Raw genomic sequence first — 25,476 nt, forward strand, 5'->3', positions numbered from 1 at the left:
TGGCGGTGGATTAGGGGCTTCAGTTAGCAGTTTCGTTGGAAAAGCCCAGAAGACAGTGAAGGCTTCCGAAATACCAAAGGTGGCACCACAATTCGATGGCTTATTCAGTTTCGAAAATAATATAGGTTTCCCTATGAACTCAGCCCGGCTTAGCGCGGAAAAAACAGGGTTCTCGGCTCCCCGTTACAGGATGTGCGGTCTCTCATAAAATATGAGAGATCTACACGATCAAATAATTCTACCAGTAGAGGGTATCAGTTTTCCTGTATAATATAGTACATTCATCTTTCAATGACATTTTTTTGTACTATTTTCTATGTTAAACCTTCTTTCTTTTATTATTATTATAATATAGAAGGCTTCGTCGGAAGTCCCTAATTACATGAAGGGGTGAACAAAGCCAATCTGTGAACTTCATTCTACATATTGCTCTGAAGGGCATATGATTACTCCCTATCCTATAATGCACAAACAAAATCGGGTGAGAATTCTGACTTGAAATCTAAAAAAATGAGTTTGTTTCGTTACGACCAACTACAAATGTCAAGAACATGACAAGTTGGGGACTGATGTTCGGTAGATTTTTGAGCAATAATCATCATTCACTACAGTTTTAGTTTCACGAGAATCAAAAGTTACATCTGAGATAAGTAAACAACAATCAAAATTATGACGGAAAAAGAGGCATGACATAATTTTGAATGTTACCACTAATCAATCTAGCTAAAAACATTTTCAGTGTGTTGTATTGTATATGGCATTCCGGCAACTTTTTGTCCCAGAAACAAGCAACAGCTACACATCAATGCTTGCTGGTAAAATTTGTTCCACCTCAACTAGGCCGAGGCAATGCTCTTTTTCCCATGTTGCCAAATCTCCGAGCAACACCGAATACGAGTGTCTTGGTCAGAAGCCCCCGATCGAGACTGAGAGCAACAGCTATCACCCCACCAAATATTAGGAGTTTCGGAATATTCACACCCTTTTGTTTCTCATCAGTTGAAGCCACTAGTTGTGTTTCTTTCGAGTCTTCATCACCTTCGAAAATCTTGAGATAGTCGGGGTCGATCTTTGTGTTTACTTGAGCCATGATAGCATGGTGGGAGAGGGGAGCTCCAGAAGCTCGGTGCTTTTGGTATGCTCGGAAGCCACGTTCGATATTCTTGACTGCACCCCACATACCTTGTCGTATCCCAAACTTTGCAATTTCCCATGGAATCCCCATGTCTTCGTGATGGAAGAGCACCACCTCACATGCAGACAGTTGCCCGTTCCCTTGCCTCGACTCAACTGTTCCATTCGAAAACAAAAAAATTCAGACATTTTCGAGAGAAAAATGAACTCTAACCCAGGATTTTAAGTAAATGATGCAGCATTCTTTCATAATATACCTGCTTGAATGTACCAACTAGAATAGTAAAGATCAACACGCCTTGGTTTAACTCGCCTTTGAACAGAAGGGTAAGGAACTCCCTGGTTTACAGAAGGGCGATCAAACTTCATCATAAGAACCTCAAGTAAGAAGAACGTTATAACACAATAGCTCCGGATATTATGGGGATGTGCCCAAGATTTATTTGGTTTTGATGCAATTTCTGAAACTCGTATAGCACATAACTATGCGTATTTTGATGAATACATTTTTTCATGATCAGAGAACACGTGATTAAGCCAATTCAAAATGGTAAATCTGTTAGAGTAGATGCCTTGCAAGCCAACGGTTGGCTAGGAAATTTATTGACTCAAGTGAAATATACAATCTTTATTTTAATATAATTTAACTTTTTATGGTCTTGTTATACTTTATCTGTATACCCATGCAAACAGCATAGATAAAGTCCTTGATTATACTTTAATACAAATGAATCGTAATTTGATGTTGAAACTCGTTTGTAAACACTGTATGATCTAAATTCGTTCCTAGTCGATTCAGCCGCCTAAAACATGGATAAAGGTCGCTTGAGCTCGAGGCTAGCATCTGTGATGTTGTGTACTGCGTTTCTTGGTAAGGGCATGGAGATGTCCAAACATGCAGATGGGTAGTCATAAGATGATTATACCGAACAACCCTCCCTCGAACTTTCCAAGTGGTTATCATTCATCGAGAGGATAAGTCCGTGGTTATGATTGTACACCATTAGTCTTTACGACCCGGGACAACACTGAGGCTCTATATGCTAGGGCTGTGCTTTGACTCGTTTACCGGCTCCAGGAGAGTCATCAGGTGGGCGAGGTTGGGTACAGTTGCGACACATATAGGAGCCAGTGCATTGTAGTCGGGGATTCACCGCTCACCTACGGGTGTGGATATCCTATGTGATCTGATGTAATAATAGTGCATGGAATCTCTGGCAGAGTATGAGATGTATGTTGGAGAAGGAGTTCTCCAATAGTACACGCGATGTCACTATTATAGTTATCACGTAGTTATCGAATTAATATGCAACCCTCGATGAACCAATGGTTGCAGATTCGATCGAGTATTTGAGATGAAGGGACCGTACTGTACGTTAATCATAATCGACTGGTTCTTGCAGGCACTATCAGTGATACCTAGGGGATCATGGGGCGATGCTACTAGACGCTCTTACCATGATCCGATGGGTGCAATCAGAAATGAGTTCTGACATTCTTGATCAAGGTGTTGATGAAAAGAATGAGGCCAACTAATAAAGGATTATGTCCTGAATCACAAAGAGTTGTGAACCCACGGCTAGCTGTATCCCTGAACCATTGAGGGTCACACAAGCACTGGATCGTTTGTTCCCGTTGAGAGAATAAATTTAAGGAATTGAATTTATATTATAATATAGTAAATTCAAGGAGTTGAATTTATGATAATTAAATTTTGAGAAAATAAATTCAAGAAGTTGAATTTATGATATAGTAAATTCAAAAAGTTGAATTTATGAAATTTGAAGAGAATAAATTCAAAGAGTTGAATTTATAAAATTTGATAATTTAATTTATTAAACTCAAAAGTTGGGTTTATTAAATATAAATTTTGGAGGTGATAAAATTCAAGGAGTTGAATTATAATTTAAATGATAAATTCAAATGTTGAATTTATAATGTATTTAATTTATTAAGCTCAAAAGTTGAGTTTATTAAATATTAAATTTTGGAGGTGATAAATTCAAAGAGTTGAATTTATAATTTAAATATTAAATTCAAATGTGAATTTATAATATATTTAAATTAAATGTAATGGGTGTATGTTATGGGCTTGTAGGAGTACAAGACCAACATACATATTATTAAAGCTCTTAATTAAACTTTAAAAGATTAATTAATTAATTAAACTAGTTGGACTAGGATAATTAATTGATTAAGCCCATTAAGTGTTTAATTTAATTAATGGGCCCTAAGCTTATATATATATGTGTATTATGCTTAGGGTTAGACACAATTCATTCATAATTTTCGAAAAAAAACCCTAGCCTTCACTAGACTCCAATTTTCGAAAATCTCTTCCTTTCTCCTCTCAAAATTTCTGCCTCCATCAAAAGGGTTTTGGTTGAGCCGTATCTTGTTCTTAATTCTATATTTTCTAGTGCAAATTAGAAGAGGAACAAATCATCTAGTCGTGGACCTGATTAGAAGATTGAAATAAAGAGTTCTTGAAGAAAGTTCGAAGGGATTCATCAAGAGCTAATCCGTTTATATCGGATTAGTTGGAGCCACGTGATTAATTCACAAAGGTATAATTTTCTAACATCCTATGAATGTTTATGTTTAAACCATACGAGCGCCCAAAGCAAAACACATCTTGAATGTCAAAATAAAATAAAATTTTTAAAACTTCCGCTGCGTTTGGGCGTGTAGAAAACCGAGATCCAACAGTGGTATCAGAGCCAAGTTTTTTCTAAATCGTATGGTTTGATATTGAATAATTTATTTCTAACCACACAAGAAAATTTTTCAGAAAATTTAGCACCACGAAAATTTATTTTTTTCCAGATTTTCGGAACAAAAAAAAATTTAAATCTGCCCGGAACTGTTCCGTGCAGTCCGTGCGCGCAGGGCGCGCAGACGCGGACGCCTGCGCGCAACGGGAGCGCAGGCGCCGGACGCCTGCGCACAACGGCGCGCGGCGTGCGGCGCGCCAGCGCGCGCCTGTGCGCGCGAGCCGCTGCCGCTGCCCGAAACGTTCGGGCAGCGAGGGCGGCTGCCCGGGATCGTCTCGGGAACGTACTGGATGTGGGCTGAATTGTTTGGGCCTAGGGTGCAATTTTCGATTTTCAAATTTTTGGGTAAAATTGATATTTTGAAAATTGGTTCAATTTTTATTTTGAAAATTGATTTTTAGAAAATTAATAATTTTCTTGTAAAATAAATAATTAGAATGATTTTAATTATTTATGGTAAAATGAGTTTTACAAAAATCAATTTTATTGATTTAATTATTTAATTTATTAAATTCTTTAATAATTGTGGTGGTTAGTGATAAAATTATTAGATATATGATTTATCAATTAATTAAATTGTTTAATTAAATTGATGTTAATATTTGATATTAAATGCATGAAGGATGATCGAGAGCCTTGACCAATGTGTTAGGTGTATGTTAGGATATTTTACTGTTTTATTCGTTTTTAATATTTGATATTATTAAAGTGGGCCTGGTTTATGGCCCGTTCCCACCCCATGAGATGTATCCCTTATGTGCCATGGCTATTTAAATGTAATTATTAGAAATAGTGGGAGATCAAGACTGGAAGATGGTGGGCCCGATGAACGAGATGAAGACATGTAAAATATTGGAAGCTCTGTAATAGTTGCATTTGCATCCCTGCATTCACCTAGGTTTGGACCTGGATCCATGTATGGCTCACATGGATCTAATAGTGTTGGCGATCGATCATCCTTATTTATTGTTGAATGTCATATTATGATATATGTGATATATAGTAGTATGCATGTATGTATATTATTAATAATATAGTTGCATGAATCCGGCAAACATACAAACTCGTGGCACGCGATTTTTAAATTAAAATGATGAGACAATTTTAAAATTAAAATCCCTCATTTTGAATATGATTCAAAATTTATATCAAACCAAAAAGTAAAAATTAAAAGAGTTTAATTTTTCTTGCCTTCCATCAACCGTGGTTGCATGTTGATCGCTACCCGCGGACAGTGTCTGGCTCATATTATTGGGGAGGCCTGTACGCCGGAAAGCTGTGACTTCCACCGGACATATGATGTGAATTGAGTGGAACTCCCATGACTTCGGCTCATATTATTGGGGGAACTCATGGCGACCGTCTACTACAATTCAATATTGATGGGTTGGTTTGACACGCGAAAATAAACGACGTCATATTATTGGGTCCTTATTAAACGTGAGGCAAAACACGCGGAGGTTGCATAGGGATGCAATTGGACTCTACCTTTTAGAAATTATAATTGGATGATTATTCGGGATTATAATTGGCTAATTGGACTCTACGTGCCACTAAGGAAATACGATTTCCCTTTTTCATCAGAGGGTGGTGGAAATGTCAAAATAGTAGGAGGGAATTTATAAAATGAAATCCATATTTTATATCTTAAAATTATTTTAAAATAATCAGCAACCATTATTCTGTTTCCATATCAGTATATTTTCGATTTCGTCACGTAATCCATTTTTATTAACAAGCTAATCGAATCTAATTTTCAAGACTGGTTGGGAAAATTGTTCTGAATTCGGAGAAAATGACATACACACTATGTCAGTCCTGCTGAACTGACAAAGCATGCAAGATGGTAGACCATAGTACAGCTAAAGTGTAACATGCTCGCTTCTATGTCAAATGAACTGTAGGGACAGTTTGAGGAAATTTGAATGCTGCTGACATTCGAATGCACGTGCAAGAGTTGCATGGTGCATGAAACTATGCACACCACTTTCAAGGAGCTCATGACTACACATGCAAGAGGGCTTTGGCCCATGAGCGTGGTGTACGTATGACTGGCTTATTGAGAATGTGGTGCCTGGAATATGTGATTCCTAACAAGTTATGATAACATCAATTTGTTGTCTTTTATTCCTCATTTGACGGGGTTATGGTGAACTTCAAGTTTAATAAGATATTTGATAGCCTTGAAGAGCTATCAATATGCTTATGACTTATGAGATCACCATAAAATAAGAAAAATTGTTGTTTTTATAATGGGCCTTTCGTCGGACGAAAAATGACCACAAGGTAAGGGAAAGAAATGTTCGCCCCTCACAAGAAAAACAATCCCAATAAGAGGCAAACTCTGAAAGACACTTTAAAAGTAAAACATATTTATTTCACTGCAGAAGTCCGGACATAAGAAATTATATGTGCCAGAAATGTTCTGGAAATGATAAGTGAATGTCCAAGTAAACATGATTTCAACAACAAACAAAATAAAGTTAGATGATCCAAATCCACACAAATATGGCACGCTAGACTATGTCACATTTCCCAAAGAAGGATGCACAACTAGTGGGAGAAGGCATGTTTGACTTGTCAGACATAAATTCTCTACTACTTGTGAGTCTGTCTAAAAGGAAAAATGACCAAGACTCCATTCGATGGAAACGTGGAACGTGCGCATGGTCTACTGGATTTGATCCACACAGACGTTTGTGGCCCGCTAAGTGTTAGCACAAAATATGGGCATCCTACTTCATTACCTTTACTGATGACCATTCGAGGTATGGGTACGTTTATTTGATGAAACACAAATCTGAAGCATTTGAAAAGTTCAAAGAATTCAGATCTGAAGTAGAAAACAGCTAGAAAGAAGTATTAAGACACTTCGATCTGATCGAGTGGAGAATACTTGAGTGCTGAATTTTGGTTATCTAAAAGAAATGAGATTCTCTCACAGTGGACTCCACCAGCAACACCACAATTGAATGGTGTTTCTGAACGTCGAGCGAACCTTGTTGGACATGGTTCGATATGATGGGATTCACTGAATTGCCTACATGTTTTGGGGCTTTGCGCTTGAAACTGCGGCAATGTTGTTGAATAATGTCCATACTAAAGCATTGGATAAAACACCATATGAGATATGGATGGAAAAACTCCCAAATATTCTTACATGAGAATATGGGGATGTCCTGCTTACGTGAAGCAGACAGTGGGAGACAAATTGGATAGTAGATCCACTTTGTGCTACTTTGTAGGATATCCAAAGAATTCTGTTGGATATTATTTCTATCATCCCAATGAAGCAAAAGTGTTTGTTTCAAGAAATGCCACCTTTTTGGAAAAGGAATTTCTATTAGATAGAAAAGGCAAGATGATAGAACTTGAAGAAATTCAAGATACTCCCTCAACTATAGAAGTTGAACCATTTCCAAGAACCAGTAGTTGAAGTACAAGCTCCTAGAAGGTCTGATAGGGTTATTAGACCACCTGCAAGATATACGCTTCTTCATGAACAAAGCCACGATGAGCATTGTGTTGGATGTGATCCAATGAATTTCAAAGAAGCAATATCTGATACTGATTCAACCAAATGGCTTGAAGCCATGCAGTCAGAAATGGACTCTATGTATTCAAACCAAGTCTGGACATTGGTGGATCAACCTGAGGGAATCGTTCCATAGGTGCAAATGGATCTACAAAAGAAAGCTTGGGGCGAATGGGAAGGTAGTGACCTTCAAAGCAAGACTGGTTGCAAAAGATTATACTCAAAGGCAAGGAGTTGACTATGAGGAACTTTTTCACCAGTTGCTATGTTTAAGTCCATTAGAATACTACTAGCCATAGCATCATGATATGACTATGAGATATGGCAAATGGATGTAAAGACTGCATTCCTCAATGGAGACATCAAAGAAGAAATTTATATGTCTCAACCTGAGGGATACACATCAGTAGGAAGTGAGCATAAGGTATGCAAACTTCAGAGATCAATATATGGTCTCAAGCAGGAGTCAAGGAGTTGGAACCTCAGATTTGATAGCACTATCAAAGAGTTTGGTTTTGCTAAGAATCCTGAGGAACCATGTGTGTACAAGAAAGTTAGTGGGAGTGCAGTGACATTCCTAGTACTTTATGTTGATGATATCTGCTCATGGGAATGATGTAGGATTACTGCAATCAACTAAAGTATGGTTATCCAGTAAATTCTCCATGAAAGACATGGGTGAAGCATCCTACGTATTGGGAATACAAATCTATAGATAGATCAAAGGATGCTCGGACTCACCCAAGCCACTATATCGATACCATTATAAAACGATTCTCTATGGAAGAGTCCAAGAGAGGATACTTACCAATGTGTCATGGTTACTCTATCTAAGCAATGTGTCCCAAAACTGATGAAGAGATAGAGATGATGACACGAATTCCATATGCGTCAGCCATTGGTAGTATCATGTATGGTGTGATATAGACACGTCCTGATATTGCTTACGCTCTGAGTGTTACAAGCAGATATCAGGCAAACCCTGGTCCAATGTATTGGAACGTGAAAATTCTTAAGTACTTGAGAAGGACTAAGAACTTGTTCATGGTCTATGGGGTGGAGAATTGAAATTGGAAGGCTACACTGATTCTAGCTTCCAATGTGACGTAGATGATTCGAAATCGACCTCTGGCTTTGTATTCATGCTTAATGGTGCGGCTATCTCTTGGAAAAGTTCCAAGTAAGACACCGTTGCGGATTCCACCACTGAAGCTGAATATATTGCTGCATCTGATCAGCCAAAGAGTAGTTTGGATGAGGAATTTTGTCCAAGAGTTGGGCGTTATTCCTAATGGAGTTGATCCAGTCCCGTTGTACTGGAACAACACTGGTGCCATTGCACGAGCAAAGGAACCAAGGTCTCATCAGCGATCCAAACATGTACTGAGGAAGTTCCACATCATACGGGAGATTGTGGGAAGAGGAGACATATCAGTCGAAAGAGTCCCCTCTGCAGATAATGTTGCTGATCCACTTACATAGCCCTTGCCAGGACCATTGTTTGAAAGCATCGCGAAGCAATGGGATTAATGGGTAGTTGGCTCTAGGGCAAGTGGGAGATTGTTAGAGTAGATGCCCTGCAAGCCAACGGTTGGCTAGGGAATTTATTGACTCAAGTAATAAACAATCTTTATTTTAATTTAACTTTTTATGGTCTTGTTATATTATCTGTATACCCATGCAAACAGCATAGATAAAGTCCTTGATTATGCTTTAATACAAATGAATCGTAATTCGATGTTGAAACTCATTTGTAAACACTGCATATTCTAAATTCGTTCCTAGTCGATTCAGCCGCCTAAAACAGGGAGAAAGGCCGCTTGAGCTCGAGACTAGCATCTGTGATGTTGTGTACTGCGTTTCTTGGTAAGAGAATAGAGATGTCCAAACATGCAGCAAAAGAATTCTGTTGGATATTATTTCTATCATCCCAATGAAGCAAAAGTGTTTGTTTCAAGAAATGCCACCTTTTTGGAAAGGGAATTTCTATTAGATAGAAAAGACAAGATGATAGAACTTGAAGAAATTCAAGATACTCCCTCAACTATAGAAGTTGAACCCATTTCCCAAGAACCAGTAGTTGAGGTACAAGCTTCTAGAAGGTCTGATAGGGTTATTAGACCACCTGCAAGATATACACTTCTTCATGAACAAGGCCATGATGAGCTTGTGTTGGATGTGATCCAATGAATTTCAAAGAAGCAATATCTGATACTGATTCAACCAAATGGCTTGAAGCCATGCAGTCAGAAATGGACTCTATGTATTCAAACCAAGTCTGGACATTGGTGGATCAACCTGAGGGAATCGTTCCCATAGGGTGCAAATGGATCTACAAAAGAAAGCTTGGGCGGATGGGAAGGTAATGACCTTCAAAGCAAAACTGCTTGGAAAAGGTTATACTCAAAGGCAAGGAGTTGTCTGTGAGAAAACTTTTTCACCACTTGCTATGTTTAAGTCCATTAGAATACTACTAGCCATAGCAGCATGGTATGACTATGAGATATGACAAATGGATGTAAAGACTGCATTCCATAATGGAGACATCAAAGAAAAAATTTATATGTCTCAACCCGAGGGATACACATCAGTAGGAAGTGAGCATAAGGTATGCAAACTTCAGAGATCAATATATGGTCTCAAGCAGGCATCAAGGAGTTGGAACCTCAGATTTGATAGCACTATCAAAGAGTTTGGTTTTGCTAAGAATCCTGAGGAACCATGCGTGTACAAGAAGTTAGTGGGAGTGCGGGGTGACATTCCTAGTACTTTATGTTGATATCCTGCTTATGGGAATGATGTAGGATTACTGCAATCAACTAAAGTATGGTTGGCAAGTAAATTCTCCATGAAGGACACTGGGTGAAGCATCCTATGCTATTGGGACTACAACAATCTATAGGGATAGATCAAAAGGATGCTCCGGACTCACCCCAAGCAACCTATATCGATACCATTATAAAAACGATTCTCAATGGAAGAGTCCAAGAGAGGATACTTACCAATGTGTCATGGTATTACTCCTATCTAAGGCAATGTGTCCCAAAAACTGATGAAGAGATAGAGATGATGACACGAATTCCATTGCTGTAAGCCATTGGTAGTATCATGTATGGTGTGATATAGACACGTCCTAATGTTGCTTACGCTCTGAGTGTTACAAGCAGACATCAGGCAAACCCTGGTCCAATGTCATTGTAAGGCCGTGAAAGATATTCTTAAGTACTTGAGAAAGACTAAGAACTTGTTCATGGTCTCTGGGGTGGAGAATTGAAATTGGAAGGCTACACTGATTCTGGCTTCCAATGTGACGTAGATGATTCGAAATCGACCTCTGGCTTTGTATTCATGCTTAATGGTGCAGTTGTCTCTTAGAAAAGTTCCAAGTAAGACACCGTTGCGGATTCCACCACTGAAGCTGAATACATTGATGCATCTGATGCAGCCAAGGGGGTAGTTTGGATGAGGAATTTTGTCCAAGAGTTGGGCGTTATTCCTAATGGAGTTGATCCAGTCCCGTTGTACTGGGACAACACTGGTGCCATTGCGCAAGCAAAGAAACCAAGGTCTCATTAGCGATCCAAACATGTACTGAGGAAGTTCCACATCATACGGGAGATGGTGGGAAGAGAAGACATATCAGTTGAAAGAGTCCCCTCTGCAAATAATGTTGCTGATCCACTTACATAGCCCTTGCCAGGACCATTGTTTGAAAAGCATCGCGAAGCAATGGGATTAAGGGTAGTTGGCTCTAGGGCAAGTGAGAGATTGTAGAGTAGATGCCCTGCAAGCCAACGGTTGGCTGGGGAATTTATTGACTCAAGTGAAATATACAATCTTTATTTTAATATAATTAAACTTTTTATGATCTTGTTATACTTTATCTGTATAACCATGCAAATAGCATAGATAAAGTCCTTGATTATACTTTAATACAAATGAATCGTAATTCGATGTTGAAACTCGTTTGTAAACACTGTATGATCTAAATTTCGTTTCTAGTCGATTCAGCCGCTTAAAACATGGATAAAGGTCGCTTGAGCTCGAGACTAGCATCTGTGATGTTGTGTACTGCGTTTCTTGGTAAGGGCATGGAGTTGTCCAAACATGCAGATGGGTAGTCATATGATGATTATACCGAACAGCCCTCCCTCGGACTTTCCAAGTGGTTATCATTCATCGAGAGGATAAGTCTGTGGTTATGATTGTACACTATTAGTCCTTACAACCCGGGACAACACTGAGGCTCTATATGCTAGGGCTGTGCTTTGACCTCGTTTACCCGGCTCCAGGAGAGTCATCAGGTGGCGAGGTTGGGTACAGTAGCGGACCACATATAGGAGCCAGTGCATTGTAGTCGGGGATTCACCACTCACTACGGGTGTGGATATCCTATGTGATCTGATGTAATAATAGTGCATGGAATCTCTGGCCAGAGTATGACATGTACGTTGGAGAAGGAGTTCTCCAATAGTACACGCGATGCCACTATTATAGTTATCACATAGTTAACGAATTAATATGCAACCCTCGATGAACCAATGGTTGCAGATTCGATCGGGATATTTGAGATGAAGGGACCGTACTGTACGTTAATCATAATCGACTGGTTCTTGCAGGCACTATCAGTGATACCTAGGGGATCATGGGGCGATGCTACTAGACGCTCTTACTATGATCCGATGGGTGCAATCAGAAATGAGTTCTGACATTCTTGATCAAGGTGTTGATGAAAAGAATGGGGCTAACAAGGTAAGCCCGAATAAAGGATTATGTCCTGAATCACAAAGAGTTGTGAACCCACGGCTAGCTGTATCCCTGAACCATTGAGGGTCACACAAGCAACTGGATCGTTTGTTCCCGTTGAGAGAATAAATTCAAGGAGTTGAATTTATATTATAATATAGTAAATTCAAGGAGTTGAATTTATGATAATTAAATTTTGAGAAAATAAATTCAAGGAGTTGAATTTATGATATAGTAACTTCAAGAAGTTGAATTTATGAAATTTGGAGAGAATAAATTCAAGGAGATGAATTTATAAAATTTGATAATTAATTTATTAAACTCAAAAGTTGGGTTTATTAAATATTAAATTTTGGAGGTGATAAAATTCAAGGAGTTGAATTTATAATTTAAATGATAAATTCAAATGTTGAATTTATAATGTATTTAATTTATTAAGCTCAAAAGTTGAGTTTATTAAATATTAAATTTTGGAGGTGATAAATTCAAAGAGTTGAATTTATAATTTATGGGCTTGTAGGAGTACAAGACCAACATATATATTAATAAAACTCTTAATTAGACTTTAAAAGATTAATTAATTAATTAAACTAGTTGGACTAGGATAATTAATTGATTAAGCCCATTAAGTGTTTAATTTAATTAATGGGCCCTAAGCTTATATATATATATGTGTATTATGCTTAGGATTAGACACAATTCATTCATAATTTTCGAAAAAAAACCCTAGCCTCCACTGGACTCCAATTTTCGAAAATCTCTTCCCTTCTCCTCTCAAAATTTCGGCCTCCATCAAAAGGGTTTTGGTTGAGCCGTGTCTCGTTCTTAATCTCCAACGTAAAATCTCTTCTAATTTTTCTAGTGCAAATTAGAAGAGGAACAAATCATCTAGTCGTGGACCTGATTAGAAGATTGAAATAAAGAGTTCTTGAAGAAAGTTTGAAGGGATTCATCAAGAGCTAATCCGTTTATATCGGATTAGTTGGAGCCACGTGATTAATTCACAAAGGTATAATTTTCTAACATCCTATGAATGTTTATGTTTAAACCATACGAGCGCCCAAAACAAAACACATCTTGAATGTCAAAATAAAATAAAATTTTTAAAACTTCCGCTGCGTTTGGGCGTGTAGAAAACCGAGATCCAACAAGATCAACTCCAAATCATTGGGTTGATACATAATCAGAAAAGAACCAAATCAAAAGCATCCATGGCTTTACCTTTGTTACACAATAATATGATCGTCCTGATTCCCACATTCGACGGCCAATTATGTATTCTCTGTCACTGCAGAAAAAGGGAAACTGCGCACAATTTGTCAGAAATCAATTATGTGATCTCACATCAATAACATTCATGAACAATTTTACTGAGTTTTTAGTTGAACCAGGGCCTTGTAGTAAAAAACAGTGGACCCTAAGTGATTATTGATATGCTATCACGAGAATTACAAATTTCAGGTTCACATAGAAAATTAATTTAATTTCCCAACCTTGCGTATCCAGTGGACGATCATTGTTCTTGTCGTAGGGCATTCTTTCAAAATTGAAGCATGTAGGATCATATCATCCCACTTTAGTCGAAACTCGTCATCCCAAAAGAAATCCCTCACTAATTCTGGAGTTGCATCCTCGTAAACAGTCCTGCTGCAATATTGTGGAGGACCAGTCTGGCAAACCTAAAATGTATGATTCAAGATCTTACAGAAGCAAAAATAACCACGGTCTCAGATATTGTAAAATAGGGCATTTGGCACCTCAGGATCTCTCTGCCATGCTTGGTAGCTCATATCATGAGTTGATCGATTGAACACATGCTTCCATGATGGACCTCCATCTTTCCTTTCAACAAGGTGACACAAATGTTCCAAATCTTCATCCATAACCACAACACTATCTTTTTTTCTTGATTCTGATGAACTATCAAAGAATCACACATTGTGTCAGAAACTTACCACCAACTTGAAAAGTAAATTTCAATCTCATTTCGTGTGTATCTACTATGGAAAGGGTAAAATGACGTTTTCATATTATTATACTAAGCTAATTGGGATTCTTCTGTTGTTGAACCGATTGGGCATCCAAGTTTAAGACATCCTTGTCTCAAAATCACACGACATAAACCTTTTGACATCCAATGCGGATACACAACTTCAGGTTGCACACAACGATGCATAATGAGAAATTATTTTGTTTATGCACTCAAAGCAGTATCATATCAGGACTTCGGAGTTTAAAATATGCATATCTACCGAACCATTCATAACTGATGCAATTAGCTTCCTAATGAAACATACATGGCAACAAATATATAAACTTCATACATTCAAGTCAGTTCATATAAACAAGATGAAACCAAAACAAAAAAACAAAATTCAAACATGATAAATCAACATAATACAAGTTGGCCAATGTATTACCAGTGCTTAATAAAGAAATGAACCAACAAAAAAACAAAAATATATACATTTACCAAAAGATTACCTGCCAACAGCAGTTTCAACAGGAGGCAATGCTACTTGCGCCTTTTCCAATCCATTATTGAACAAACAAGACCCAGAACTCTGAATTTTAACATTGCTAGAAACCACACTTTTGCTGGTTGAAACAAAACCATTAACAGGAGAAGGGATATGAGAAGAAGGTGAAGAAGGAGCTGAAAATTCAAACTTACGATTCCCTAAACTAGCCCACCTAGGTTTCCAAGCCCACCCCACCGTTACACCAACAAGAAAAGCAATCCAAACAGGCCCTAGCAGCTGAATCATCCCTAAAATCATCGCCCAATCGTGGGCCTCTCCAAAATCTCCAAGAACGCCTCAACTAACGCCATAACTGCGATTTTTACAAACTGGTCTCCGAAATGGCAGAAGTCAAAAGCTCATATCAAGGAAACATTAAAAGGGATTTTAACAAATAACAGAAATTTGAAAAAACAAACAAAAAAAAGGGAAAGAAAAGCGAAGAGTATATACAAAAAATTACAGAAATACGAATAAAATAAACGAAGATATCAACCCAAAAGGGAAGATACAGATTACAGAAAAACAGAAGATTAACGTGATAAGGATGACAGGAACGCGAAAGGTGGGAACCTGGCTGAAATAATTCTGCGGGCAAGCTTTACTTAACCCAATGTCAATTTTTATTGGAGTTCCCTCCCAATAAAAACAATGTCTTGCCAATTTTTGGAATTAAAGATGCACACGGAAGCAAATAAATTGACCGCCAATGTTCTTGTGGCAAGAATCTAATCTAATCCTCTTTACTCCTCCAAAATAAATAAATAAATTTAATAATTTTATGGTTATTGTTCCACGAGATCCACTTGGCTGCCAACCATTGTGCGTTTATAATATAACAAACAAATGGGCTGTCGAGTCTTGATCGAGGCATTGTTTGATACTTTGTATCGATATCCTTTAATTTATGGTATTTGAAAGGCATACCGAAACTTTATATATATTAATATTATTATATAGTAAATATATATATATATAAAATATTAGCAAACTTTTGCACGTACTCCGAGCACAAAATTAAATTTAAATATAAAATATATGTTTATATATAAAATAAATTTGGTGTGAAATGTGGTTAAAGTAATTTTTAAAGCTAATATTTGAGATTTTATTTTATTGAATTGCATTTTGTTTAATTTAAAAAATAATGGAATCATGGATAGCGGTATTTGGGGAAAAAAATTGGTGTGCCATGTCCATCAAACCCTTGAAAATCTTATAAATAAGTCTAGACTCTTACATTGGAGGTAAGTTTCATGTTATATTTCAAGTATTTTTGAACGTCTTAGTAACTCCCTGATACTCACGAAAATTTGGGATCCGCTTTCAGCAAGTGTCACTAGTCCAGACGCAGGTTTCGAAATTGCTTTGAGCCTGAAATCACGAATAAGATCGTTAGAAGAGGGGCGGGAGGGTGTCCCGGCGTAGCCCCTCCGACGTTCAAGTCAGAGATTGTGGATATATGAGGGGAGCAGCTAATGATGCTTGACCGATTATTTCGGTTGGGAATAAATCTAGTAAGCGGACTAGGTCAAGTTATAGTAAATGGACGACAAGTCCAAGTATCGATCCCACAGAGACTATTATTTAAGTACTAAAATTTAAATTATTCGATTTAAAATAGACAAACAATAACAAGTGATTTAGTGATAATTTAAACTAGTTAAAATAAATTAAATTATGTTAAATTAATAACTAAGATCGAAATTGTAGAACAGGTTGAAACTTGAGAAATTTTCAAATTCAACAAAATGACCAAGAACACACAACGGTCCAAACTTTGATTATTGTCACGCATTGAAATTATTTAACCACAGATTATTGATGTCACGATGAAATTCTCTAATTTAACTATAAATCTATTTTTAGAGTTTATAATCCTATTTTCATTTAACAGTCCAATTATTTTTAATTGAATTTAATTAAACAAAAACGCATTATTCAACGATGGAATCAGAGCTGTCGCCTAAAATCGCACCTTGAAACCGAATACTATTTCTAGTCGGTTTAACCGTGTGTTGATTAATATTTTTGAAGCTAAATTCAATCTATTCTCTTTCGAGTCAAGATCGAACAACAGACGTGCAAATAATTGGCCAAATTAAAAGCACGAAAATTACGCAAACATTAATCAATTACATACAAGTAATTCATAAATCAACTAATCCAATGAATGAACTAGATCAAAAGTTTGTCCTTATCGTGGTCCCGATTATAAGAAAAACTACTCCATAAATTCAAAACTAGAAGAAAATCAAATATTCGAATTCATGAATAAGAATAATAAAACAAATGAGGAGAAAATCTCAGCGATGATGCGCGAATCTTGCGTGTAAAGCACGATTTTCTCTTCTTCTTTTTTTCCCAAGACGTCACCGCCTTCTCTGCAATTTTCTCCAGTATCAAAAACGTTCAAAAGTCCTGGTCATATCCTAGGTTTTCTCTTTTTATATCTCCTTCCAAAACTGTAGAACCCGATAAATCAGACTACGTATAAGCCATGCATAATTACTATTATTTAAATTAAAATGATTTTCATACATGCATGAGTGTTTAATTCATTTTAAAATTTGTTAAGTCATGATCATTTATTTTAAATCGCATAAGTTTAGTTTTATCTTTTCAGTTAAATACGCGAGGCCGGACTGGAGTTGGAGTATTGAGATAAAATTTAATAATAAGAAAATATTCCTAGAATTTATTCAAGATAAAGAATAATTTATTTTAATGTAAAAGAATGTTTAAGGATTCATTTAATTAATTGGAGTTAAGTAGTAATTAAGTTCCTTTATGTCCATTAATTAATTACAAGCCTAAATTAAAATGTGTAGCCAATTGGGGTAAATTAATCTAAGCCTATTTTATTCAAGAAAATATTATCCTAACATGTTAGTAAATTTAATTTAAGAATTAGCCATGTATGCAAGAAAATTACTATCCCAAATTAAATTATTAATTCACTAAAATACATAATTAGTGTTTAAAACTTTAAGGAGATAAAATTCAATAATTACGCAATATTTTTCCTCCATTATCTAGCAAGATTTCGGCCACCCTAAAGGATTTAATCATATTTGACAACTCTCCATTTTTTATTCTTTTCCTTATCTTTTCTTGGTATGATAATTCCTTCATTTTAATCACCAATAATTAATGATTTAAGCAATATTCTCCCTTGCTTTTGATAAGAAAACAATCGGCCATTACTCCCAAAATCTCTCCATTTCGTGCAACAAGAAAGAAGGGAAGATAACATTTTCCTTTACCATTCCATCTCCCCACATGAAACTTCCATCCTTTAGCATTCTTGATCCATTTAATTGATAACCTTCCCCTTCATTTCCCTAGCATCTCCCCACCCTCCTTACCTTCGAAATTTATCAGAAACTAGCAGCAAAAGTCGTGTACAGCAGCAAGAAAAAAAAGAGAGAAAAGTAAGAAAAGAAAATTATGTCTCCTCCGCGCCGTATTCGTCATATTGATTTGTTTCTTTCGTAAACAAATTTTCAGGCATGTTTATATTGTTCTTTGCTCTTCAATCAAGTCATATAAATATTTTAAAATATTACATGAGCATGATTTTTGGGCAAAAACCGAAATGTCGACAGCAACTACACAAAAATTTCTGCACAGATTTTCGGCTTCCTTCATGCTTCACGGGCTGTCTTGTTTTTGTGATTCCAGGGAATGGCTCGGTTCCAGACACTCAAGGCTGCATCTAGGCACGTACTAGGGTGTGTTAGGATCATGTTGGTCCATTAGTTCAAGCCCCATACACGAAAGGAAGAGACTTGACAGCAACTTCCCCCATAGTTGCATTGTGAGTCTCGATTTTTTGTTGTTTGGATGTCTAAGGTGAAGGTTTGGATTGTGGTTGGCCCAAGGCCTGTTACCATGGTTAGAACCCTCCCTTAGCATGTTTAGGACGTGACCAAGATGACCTTTCATGGCTTGGTTCAAGGTCCCATCGAAATTTTAAACAAACAAAACACATGTCCCTCGGTTTCATTTTCTGATTTTTGTGAGTTGGTTTCGGTTTTGGGGTGTTGGGTGGATCTTGGTTGGCTTATAGCCCTTAGCCATGGTTCATACAATACCTCATGATGTCTAGATCAAGCCATGGTCAATCTTATGGCCACTGGAATGATTTATGACAGCAAGATGAAGCAACATCCCCCACGGTACAGCATATGTGTTCTCGGGTGGAACTTCGGGTTGTCATAGACGTTTCCTTGGATTGTGGTTGGCCTAGGGCCCTTAGCCATGGTTCAAGCCACACCTTAGGATGTTGGGAAGAGGCTCTGGTTGGTGGTTCAAGCCCCAATGGCCATTAGCCTTGTAAACGAAATGAAGCACGCACAGCTCCTGCCACTGAAATCAGACAACAGCAGTGTTGCGGTTCAGGAGGCTTGTGCCAGTTCTTGGTTGGCTTTTAGCCTATGGCCTTGGACTGGACAGTACCTCAATGAGTTAGAAAGGTCATGTTTTTGGCCGTTTGTGATTTGGTTGAATTTAGAAGTCGTACGAGAATTTACGGTGCAATGTGCCAAAGTGACTCTCGAAAGAACGTTTCACGATTATGTTTTCCAGTATTTTAGGAGTATTTTAATCATGGCTAAATGATGGTTCAATGTTGGTTCGGGTTTGTACGAAGCCATAGTTGAATACTAAGTTTGTTGGGCGTAATTGTCTCGTTTCTAGTTCGATTATGAAGTGTTGGTCAAGTTAAGATTATTTGCATGTTTCTCATGTTAGAATTAGGTCACAGTGAGCCTCGGAACGATCCAACTCATTCGGTAAAAACATGGTTATAATTATATTACGTGCATAAAATATAAAATGTTTATTTTTGAGATATATGCGATATGTCTTGTGGCCACCTTACGCTTATGGGATTGCTTCATCCGGTGACTTACGACCAATTTATGATTATGTATGGGTACGGATATCCAGTCCAAGGGCTGTGATGATCTTTACCGCCCAGTATACCGTGGTTTATTCTGATCAGACGTGCATGTTATGTTATGTTATGGGCCACTTGCGTAGAACATTATCTCTACAGAAAATTACGATATGATATGTTATGACAGAGATCTATCGAGCCAAGCTTTTACGTATGATTTTTAGATATGCACGTATTTATAATTACTCACGACATAATTTCCCCCTTACGATTTACGATACGATATTTTTACGTTACACGAAATTTTATGATATATTTTACTTGTTATTCACGATATATGCATGCTGAGTCTTTAGACTCACTAGACTTGATTGTTGTAGGTACTGATGAGGTCGGGACCGAGGGCGGGGACCAGTGAGCTAGCTTGGGTCGGCAGTAGTAGGAACCCGAGAACCTCATTTTTATCATTTACTATGTATGCTCAAACTCCGTTTTTACTTTGACGAATTATTTTTAAGTTGTGGTTTGAAAACAATATTTGCTTCCGCTGTTACATTAAACATTAAATCTTTTTATCATTTTATTTTATGAATGAGGCATTATATTTATTTAAAAAGAGAAAATTTTAAAAAATTCCGCAAATTTTTTAATACAAAATACGGGCCTTTACAGTTGGTATCAGAGCCTATGTTCTTGTAAAGGGTTGTACTACTACTGATCTGGAAAAGCTCAAGAAGTCACGTCTTCGGTCTGTAAGTTTTACGTTTACGCATTTCGTTTAAAGCATGAAATATTTTTACAGCATGTTTTCATGAAATGTTTTATGTCAAGATTATGATTATGCAGTATTTATTTAAATTTAAAGAAATAATGGAATTATGCATGTTGGTTACATATGGGTTATATGTATGGAACAGTATGCCTCCGAGACGCATTTCTGAGCGCATGAGAGATGATGAGTATCGTCATGAGGACGGTGAGGATCATAGGCAGGAGAGAGATTTACCGCCACCCCCTCCACCGGACATGAACGCCCAAATGCTAGCCGGAATGACGCAGTTCTTCGCACAGTTTGCAGGGAACAATGCTGGGGTAGCCAGGCAGACTGGGCCTGAGGCTACCTATGAGCGGTTCATGAAGATGAGGCCGAAGGAGTTCTCAGGGACGATCGATCCTATGATTGCCGAATGCTGGATTAAGTCCCTCGAGGTTATTTTCGAGTTCATGGAGCTTGGAGATGAGGATATGGTTCGTTGTGCGACCTATCTGTTTGGAGGAGACGCTCACTTGTGGTGGGAAGGAGCATCGATAGCCTTGAATTTGGCTACTATGAGCTGGACGCGCTTTACAGAGGTATTCTAATAAAATATTTTACTGACGAGGTGCGTTCCAGGTTGACCAGGGAGTTCATAACCCTGAGGCAGGGAGACATGACTGTTACGGAGTTCAATCGTAAGTTTGAGAGGGGTTTCCATTTTGTACCCCTGATTGCAAACGATGCTGGAGCCAAGTTGAGGCAGTTTATGGATGGTCTGCGGCCGATCTTGCGCCGTGATGTTAGGGTGGCTGGCCCTACTACTTATGATGTCGCTGTCTCTAGAGCTCTAGCTGCAAAGCAGGATCTGAATGATATTGATAGAGACCGCCAGGGCAAGCGACCAGTCCAAGCGCCGCACCGCCCTCCCCATCAGTAGCATCAGAGTAAGAGACCTTTCCACTGCTCATCCAGAAACAGAGGATAGCAGCAGCAGGGACGTGTAGTCCCAAGGGCCACGGATTATCCAGTCTGTGCTAAGTGCACACGCCATCACGCTGGAGCTTGTATGTGAAACGTCTGCTTATTCGTTTTCTTAAAAAGTACTAGAAATTTTTTTTTCCAAACCTCACGTAGCATTCGGCCGAATCATAAAATATTTTGGAACCATTTTAAAAGTAAAACAACCAACTATTTTATAAACCGAAAAACATTATTTGAAAAGTATAGCCCATACTATAACCTCTCAAAAATCTCTCGTAACATAAATAAAGGTCGTAAAGACATCTTTAACATAACTTAAAATCATGAATCATAACTAGTGCGGAAAACTAGCGTCGGTCCTCGGGTTATGTGCACCTCCAGTCTAGTCAGATCAACCATCAAGACCTCCATTAACATATTATCATAATCACCTGCATCAATCACACTTAGTGAGTCTAAAGACTCAACACATCATATTCTTGATAACAAGTAATACGTAATACAGTTAACATATAACGGTGAAAAATACTTGTACTTAAAATATCATTTTCATGAAGATGCATAAACTTAAACTTAAACATTTTCGTAACATTTTCATGATGCATAAAAATATTTTCATAAAATTATAAACATATTCATATTCATATTCGTATTCATATTCATATGCATATCCATATTCGTATCCATATTCATATTCGTATTCATGTTCATGTTCGTGTTTGTTGAATTCAGATCGTGGTTGTGACTCGTATTCTTGATCGTATTGGACGATGGATCCATCTAAAGAAAACCACAGTACTGGGTGGCGGGGACACCAGCGGCACTCTCACCCGTCAACTGGGCCTTGGCCAACGTATTAACATATTCGTATTCGTATCACGTATTCGTATCCGTATCCAAGGAAACACGATCGTCGGGCTCCCACTGGGACCATAACCCTCACGATATTTCCAACATGTAGTAGTCACAATCCCTTAACGTCCTTCAACATGTTATCATCACTTTATAAAAACATGCATAATATCATTTTTATTTTGATACCAAGCATGCAACATGTCTTTTAAATGTCTTCCTTAAATCATAAAAATCCCATAGACATTTAAAAATCATAATTTAATCATTAACATTTCATAAATATTTTAAATGACATTTTAATCTCAAAAAATTTAAAATAACATTTTGACATATTAAATAATAAACATATAAAATTTCCTAAACATTTAAAATATCATTTTAACATATAAAATCCCATAAACATTTAAATTATCATTTTAACATAAAAAATTCCATAAACGTCCATAACTATAGAAAATAATCATATTAGCACATAAAACAGCATTCAGGACACTGCCATGACATTTACTAATTTCTAGATGTAAAAAGACCGTTTTACCCCTGGACGTATAATTTCTCGTTTTTGACATTTTATTAATTTCATTGACTCTAACATGTCCCAAATAATTGTTTAAGCCTACATGAATTTTCTCATATTTTTATTTAGCCTAAATCGAGGACTTTTAATTTAATCTTTAAATATAACGTATTACTGCGTTTTAATCCCGAATTAAACCAAACCTTAATATAAAATTCACAAATCAAAAACTTAAACTTTTAATAATTATTTGAGCTTAAATATAATTTTTCATAATTTTATAAATCTTAAAACTAGGCGTTTCCCAATTCGTTTTTTTTTAAACTTAGACGCATTTCCCGATTTTGACTCGTATGGACTCGAAACTTAACCAATCTTTACCAAACTTGAACCAAAGCTTCCTCACACATAACTAAACCTTTTTCAACCCAAAATAAGCTAATTAGAACCCTCGAACACACCCCTATCAGCTACTGAAATTTCTGCACAAAGAGTCCTAGTTCTAGTGTGATTCAAACCTAGCCTAGCTTCGACCCCAGCCCCTTAGCCGCACGACCAGACCCTTGGCCACCCTCTTAGGACCCTCAGCGAACCCTAGGTAATCTCCTGGACAGACGCTAACACCCCGACAACAGCCGTCCCTTCACCCATACCCGAACAAGCCATGTGCGGCTCCCATGGAGCAACTCGTGCACAGCATTCGTTCCAGCCCTCTTGTGGTCAACCTAGGATCATAGCTAGCCTCTCTTAGGTCCCTTGAATGCCCCCCAACAGTAGACAAGAGCCGTGTTCCCCTAGTAAGAAAAATCGAAACCTTAAGCCCATGCATCTCCAATTTTCGTTCATCATACTTCACCCTAATTTCCAGCCCTTAAACCTTCATCTATGGACCCTCAAACATGTGAAAAAACATCCTTTCAAGTTTCCCTACCATGGCAGCCCCTTTGTGCATCAATAGGAGGAGTTTTAAAAAAGAAAAACTCTTGTTTTGTGCATGTATAGCCATAAAAACGAAAATATAAAAGTTGTATCATGTTTTTCATGCAATCATGTATCAAACACATAATATGGTGTGAAAGATGAGAAAAAAAAAGATTAAGGCGTGCCTTTGCGTTTTAAACGCACGAATATTCGATGGCGATGCGAAGAACTTTGACGTAGGAGACTAGGTTGAATTTTTCTTCAAAAGCTCACAATTTTTTTCTTCCAATTCCACGTGTGGTGTGTGCTTTAGGGTTGCTAGGAGTTTGAGTGTGTGGAGTGTGTGTGAGGCGTGAGTTGATTAGGGTTTGGGGTGGGTTTTTGAGTATTAAATAGTTAATTATTTACTAATTAGGCTTAAGCCCATTAATAAACTTAATTAAACCTACTAGCCCAATAGTATTTAATTAAGATATCAAAAATAATTTTGCTTGAATAAGTTTGTGAATTTATTAGCCGGATTGTCAAAACGTTTGCATTTTTTTTGAAAATCTAACACCGATAAAAATTACGTCCCGGTGTATAAATTCACCTCAAAACCCCTTATTTTCAAAAATAATAAAAAACATCACCCATATTTTAAATAATTAAAAACAATTATTTAATAAAAACATTTTCTATTTTTCAGCCATCGGTCTCCGTTCGTCGATCGCAACTCGAATAACTTTTTAAAATACATTTTAATGCAACCATGTAGAAAAGTATATTTAAACATGTCAATATGCACAACGTAATTAATTAATGCAATTAAAACATTTAATTAAAATACAGGAGCATTTAATAATTCAAATGCATGTGGTTCGCGTGGACCTTAAAGTTTTGGGGCGTTACAGTATGTATGGCTCAGGGAAGTGCTACAAGTGTGGTAGTCCTGACCACCTACTGAAGAATTGCCCTCAGGGGAGTCTGCCTACCTAAGGCAGAGTTTTTGCCCTTCATGCAGCGGAGACGAACCCGGAGACTATGCTCTTGACATGTATCTTAAAGCTTTAAGTTTATATTTGAAAGTTATTTTTTGAGGGTTTAGGTTAAGATTTTGAACATAGAATTGATGATAGGATTGCATGTTCTAATCAGTGTTACTTTCGGGAATTTAGGATAGAAGAACTTTGACCTTCGCATGTCTATAAGTATAGTTCTTATAATTATTGGGTTCAGCTTGATGTTCCAACCTTTTAGGGAGAATTTTTATAGCTGGTTCAGCTACGAATGCCTTGATAGATTCAGGGGCTACTCATTCGTTCATTTCGGAGACCTTTGCGAATTTTCTCCAGATCAAGACCATTGGGCTAGATGTAGCGTATTCAGTAGTATTGCCTTCGGGAGAGGAGCTGGCAGCTACTAATGTGATCCGAGACATAGACCTCGAGCTTCATGAAAATCTTGTTTATGTGGATCTTGTCGTATTGCCGATGCCAGAGTTTGACATCATTCTGGGTATGGACTGGCTATTGAGGAACAGAGTTTTGATCAATTTCCAGCGGAGATCTGTGCTAGTCCGACCTCTTGGAAGAGAGCAGTTCTTATTCGAGCCGGACATGTACTTTCCTTTACCTCGTATTATACCTTGTGTCCAGGCTAGGAAGCTCATGCGCAGAGGGTGTCGAGCGTTTTTAGCGACTTTTGTATCTGTCCCCGAGACACCCAGTTAGTCAGTCTCCGATGTCCCAATTGTTAGGGACTTTCTAGACGTTTTTTCCTGATGACGTCTCTGGTATGCCACCTGTACGAGAAGTGGAGTTTTCTATTGTGCTTATGCCAGGTACTGCAC

General features: G+C 37.4%; 1 protein-coding gene across 1 annotated transcript; it reads right to left on the minus strand.

The window, feature by feature from the left end:
• Positions 1–580: 580 nt before the first annotated feature.
• Positions 581–14,984, minus strand: LOC142533039 (uncharacterized). Its single transcript, XM_075639630.1, has 6 exons — positions 14,674–14,984; positions 13,947–14,109; positions 13,683–13,859; positions 13,411–13,494; positions 1,392–1,473; positions 581–1,290 (listed from the first exon to the last, which is right to left on the minus strand). Exons 1-6 carry the CDS (start codon positions 14,967–14,969, stop codon positions 833–835), a joined length of 1,260 nt encoding a protein of 419 aa, XP_075495745.1. The 5' UTR covers positions 14,970–14,984; the 3' UTR covers positions 581–832.
• Between the last annotated feature and the right edge of the window lie 10,492 nt (positions 14,985–25,476).

This window comes from Primulina tabacum, chromosome 18 (assembly GCF_025594145.1).
Source record: "Primulina tabacum isolate GXHZ01 chromosome 18, ASM2559414v2, whole genome shotgun sequence".
In the NCBI taxonomy this organism is placed as follows: Eukaryota; Viridiplantae; Streptophyta; class Magnoliopsida; order Lamiales; family Gesneriaceae; genus Primulina; species Primulina tabacum.

Coding starts and splice junctions, on each gene's coding strand:
- LOC142533039 (XM_075639630.1), bottom strand. CDS start 14,969: ATGATTTTAGGGATGATTCAGCTGCTAGGGCCTGTTTGGATTGCTTTT. Junction 14,110..14,673: donor GTTGAAACTGCTGTTGGCAG/GTAATCTTTTGG, acceptor ATTCTTTGATAG/TTCATCAGAATCAAGAAAAA. Junction 13,495..13,682: donor TCGTCCACTGGATACGCAAG/GTTGGGAAATTA, acceptor AATTGTGCGCAG/TTTCCCTTTTTCTGCAGTGA.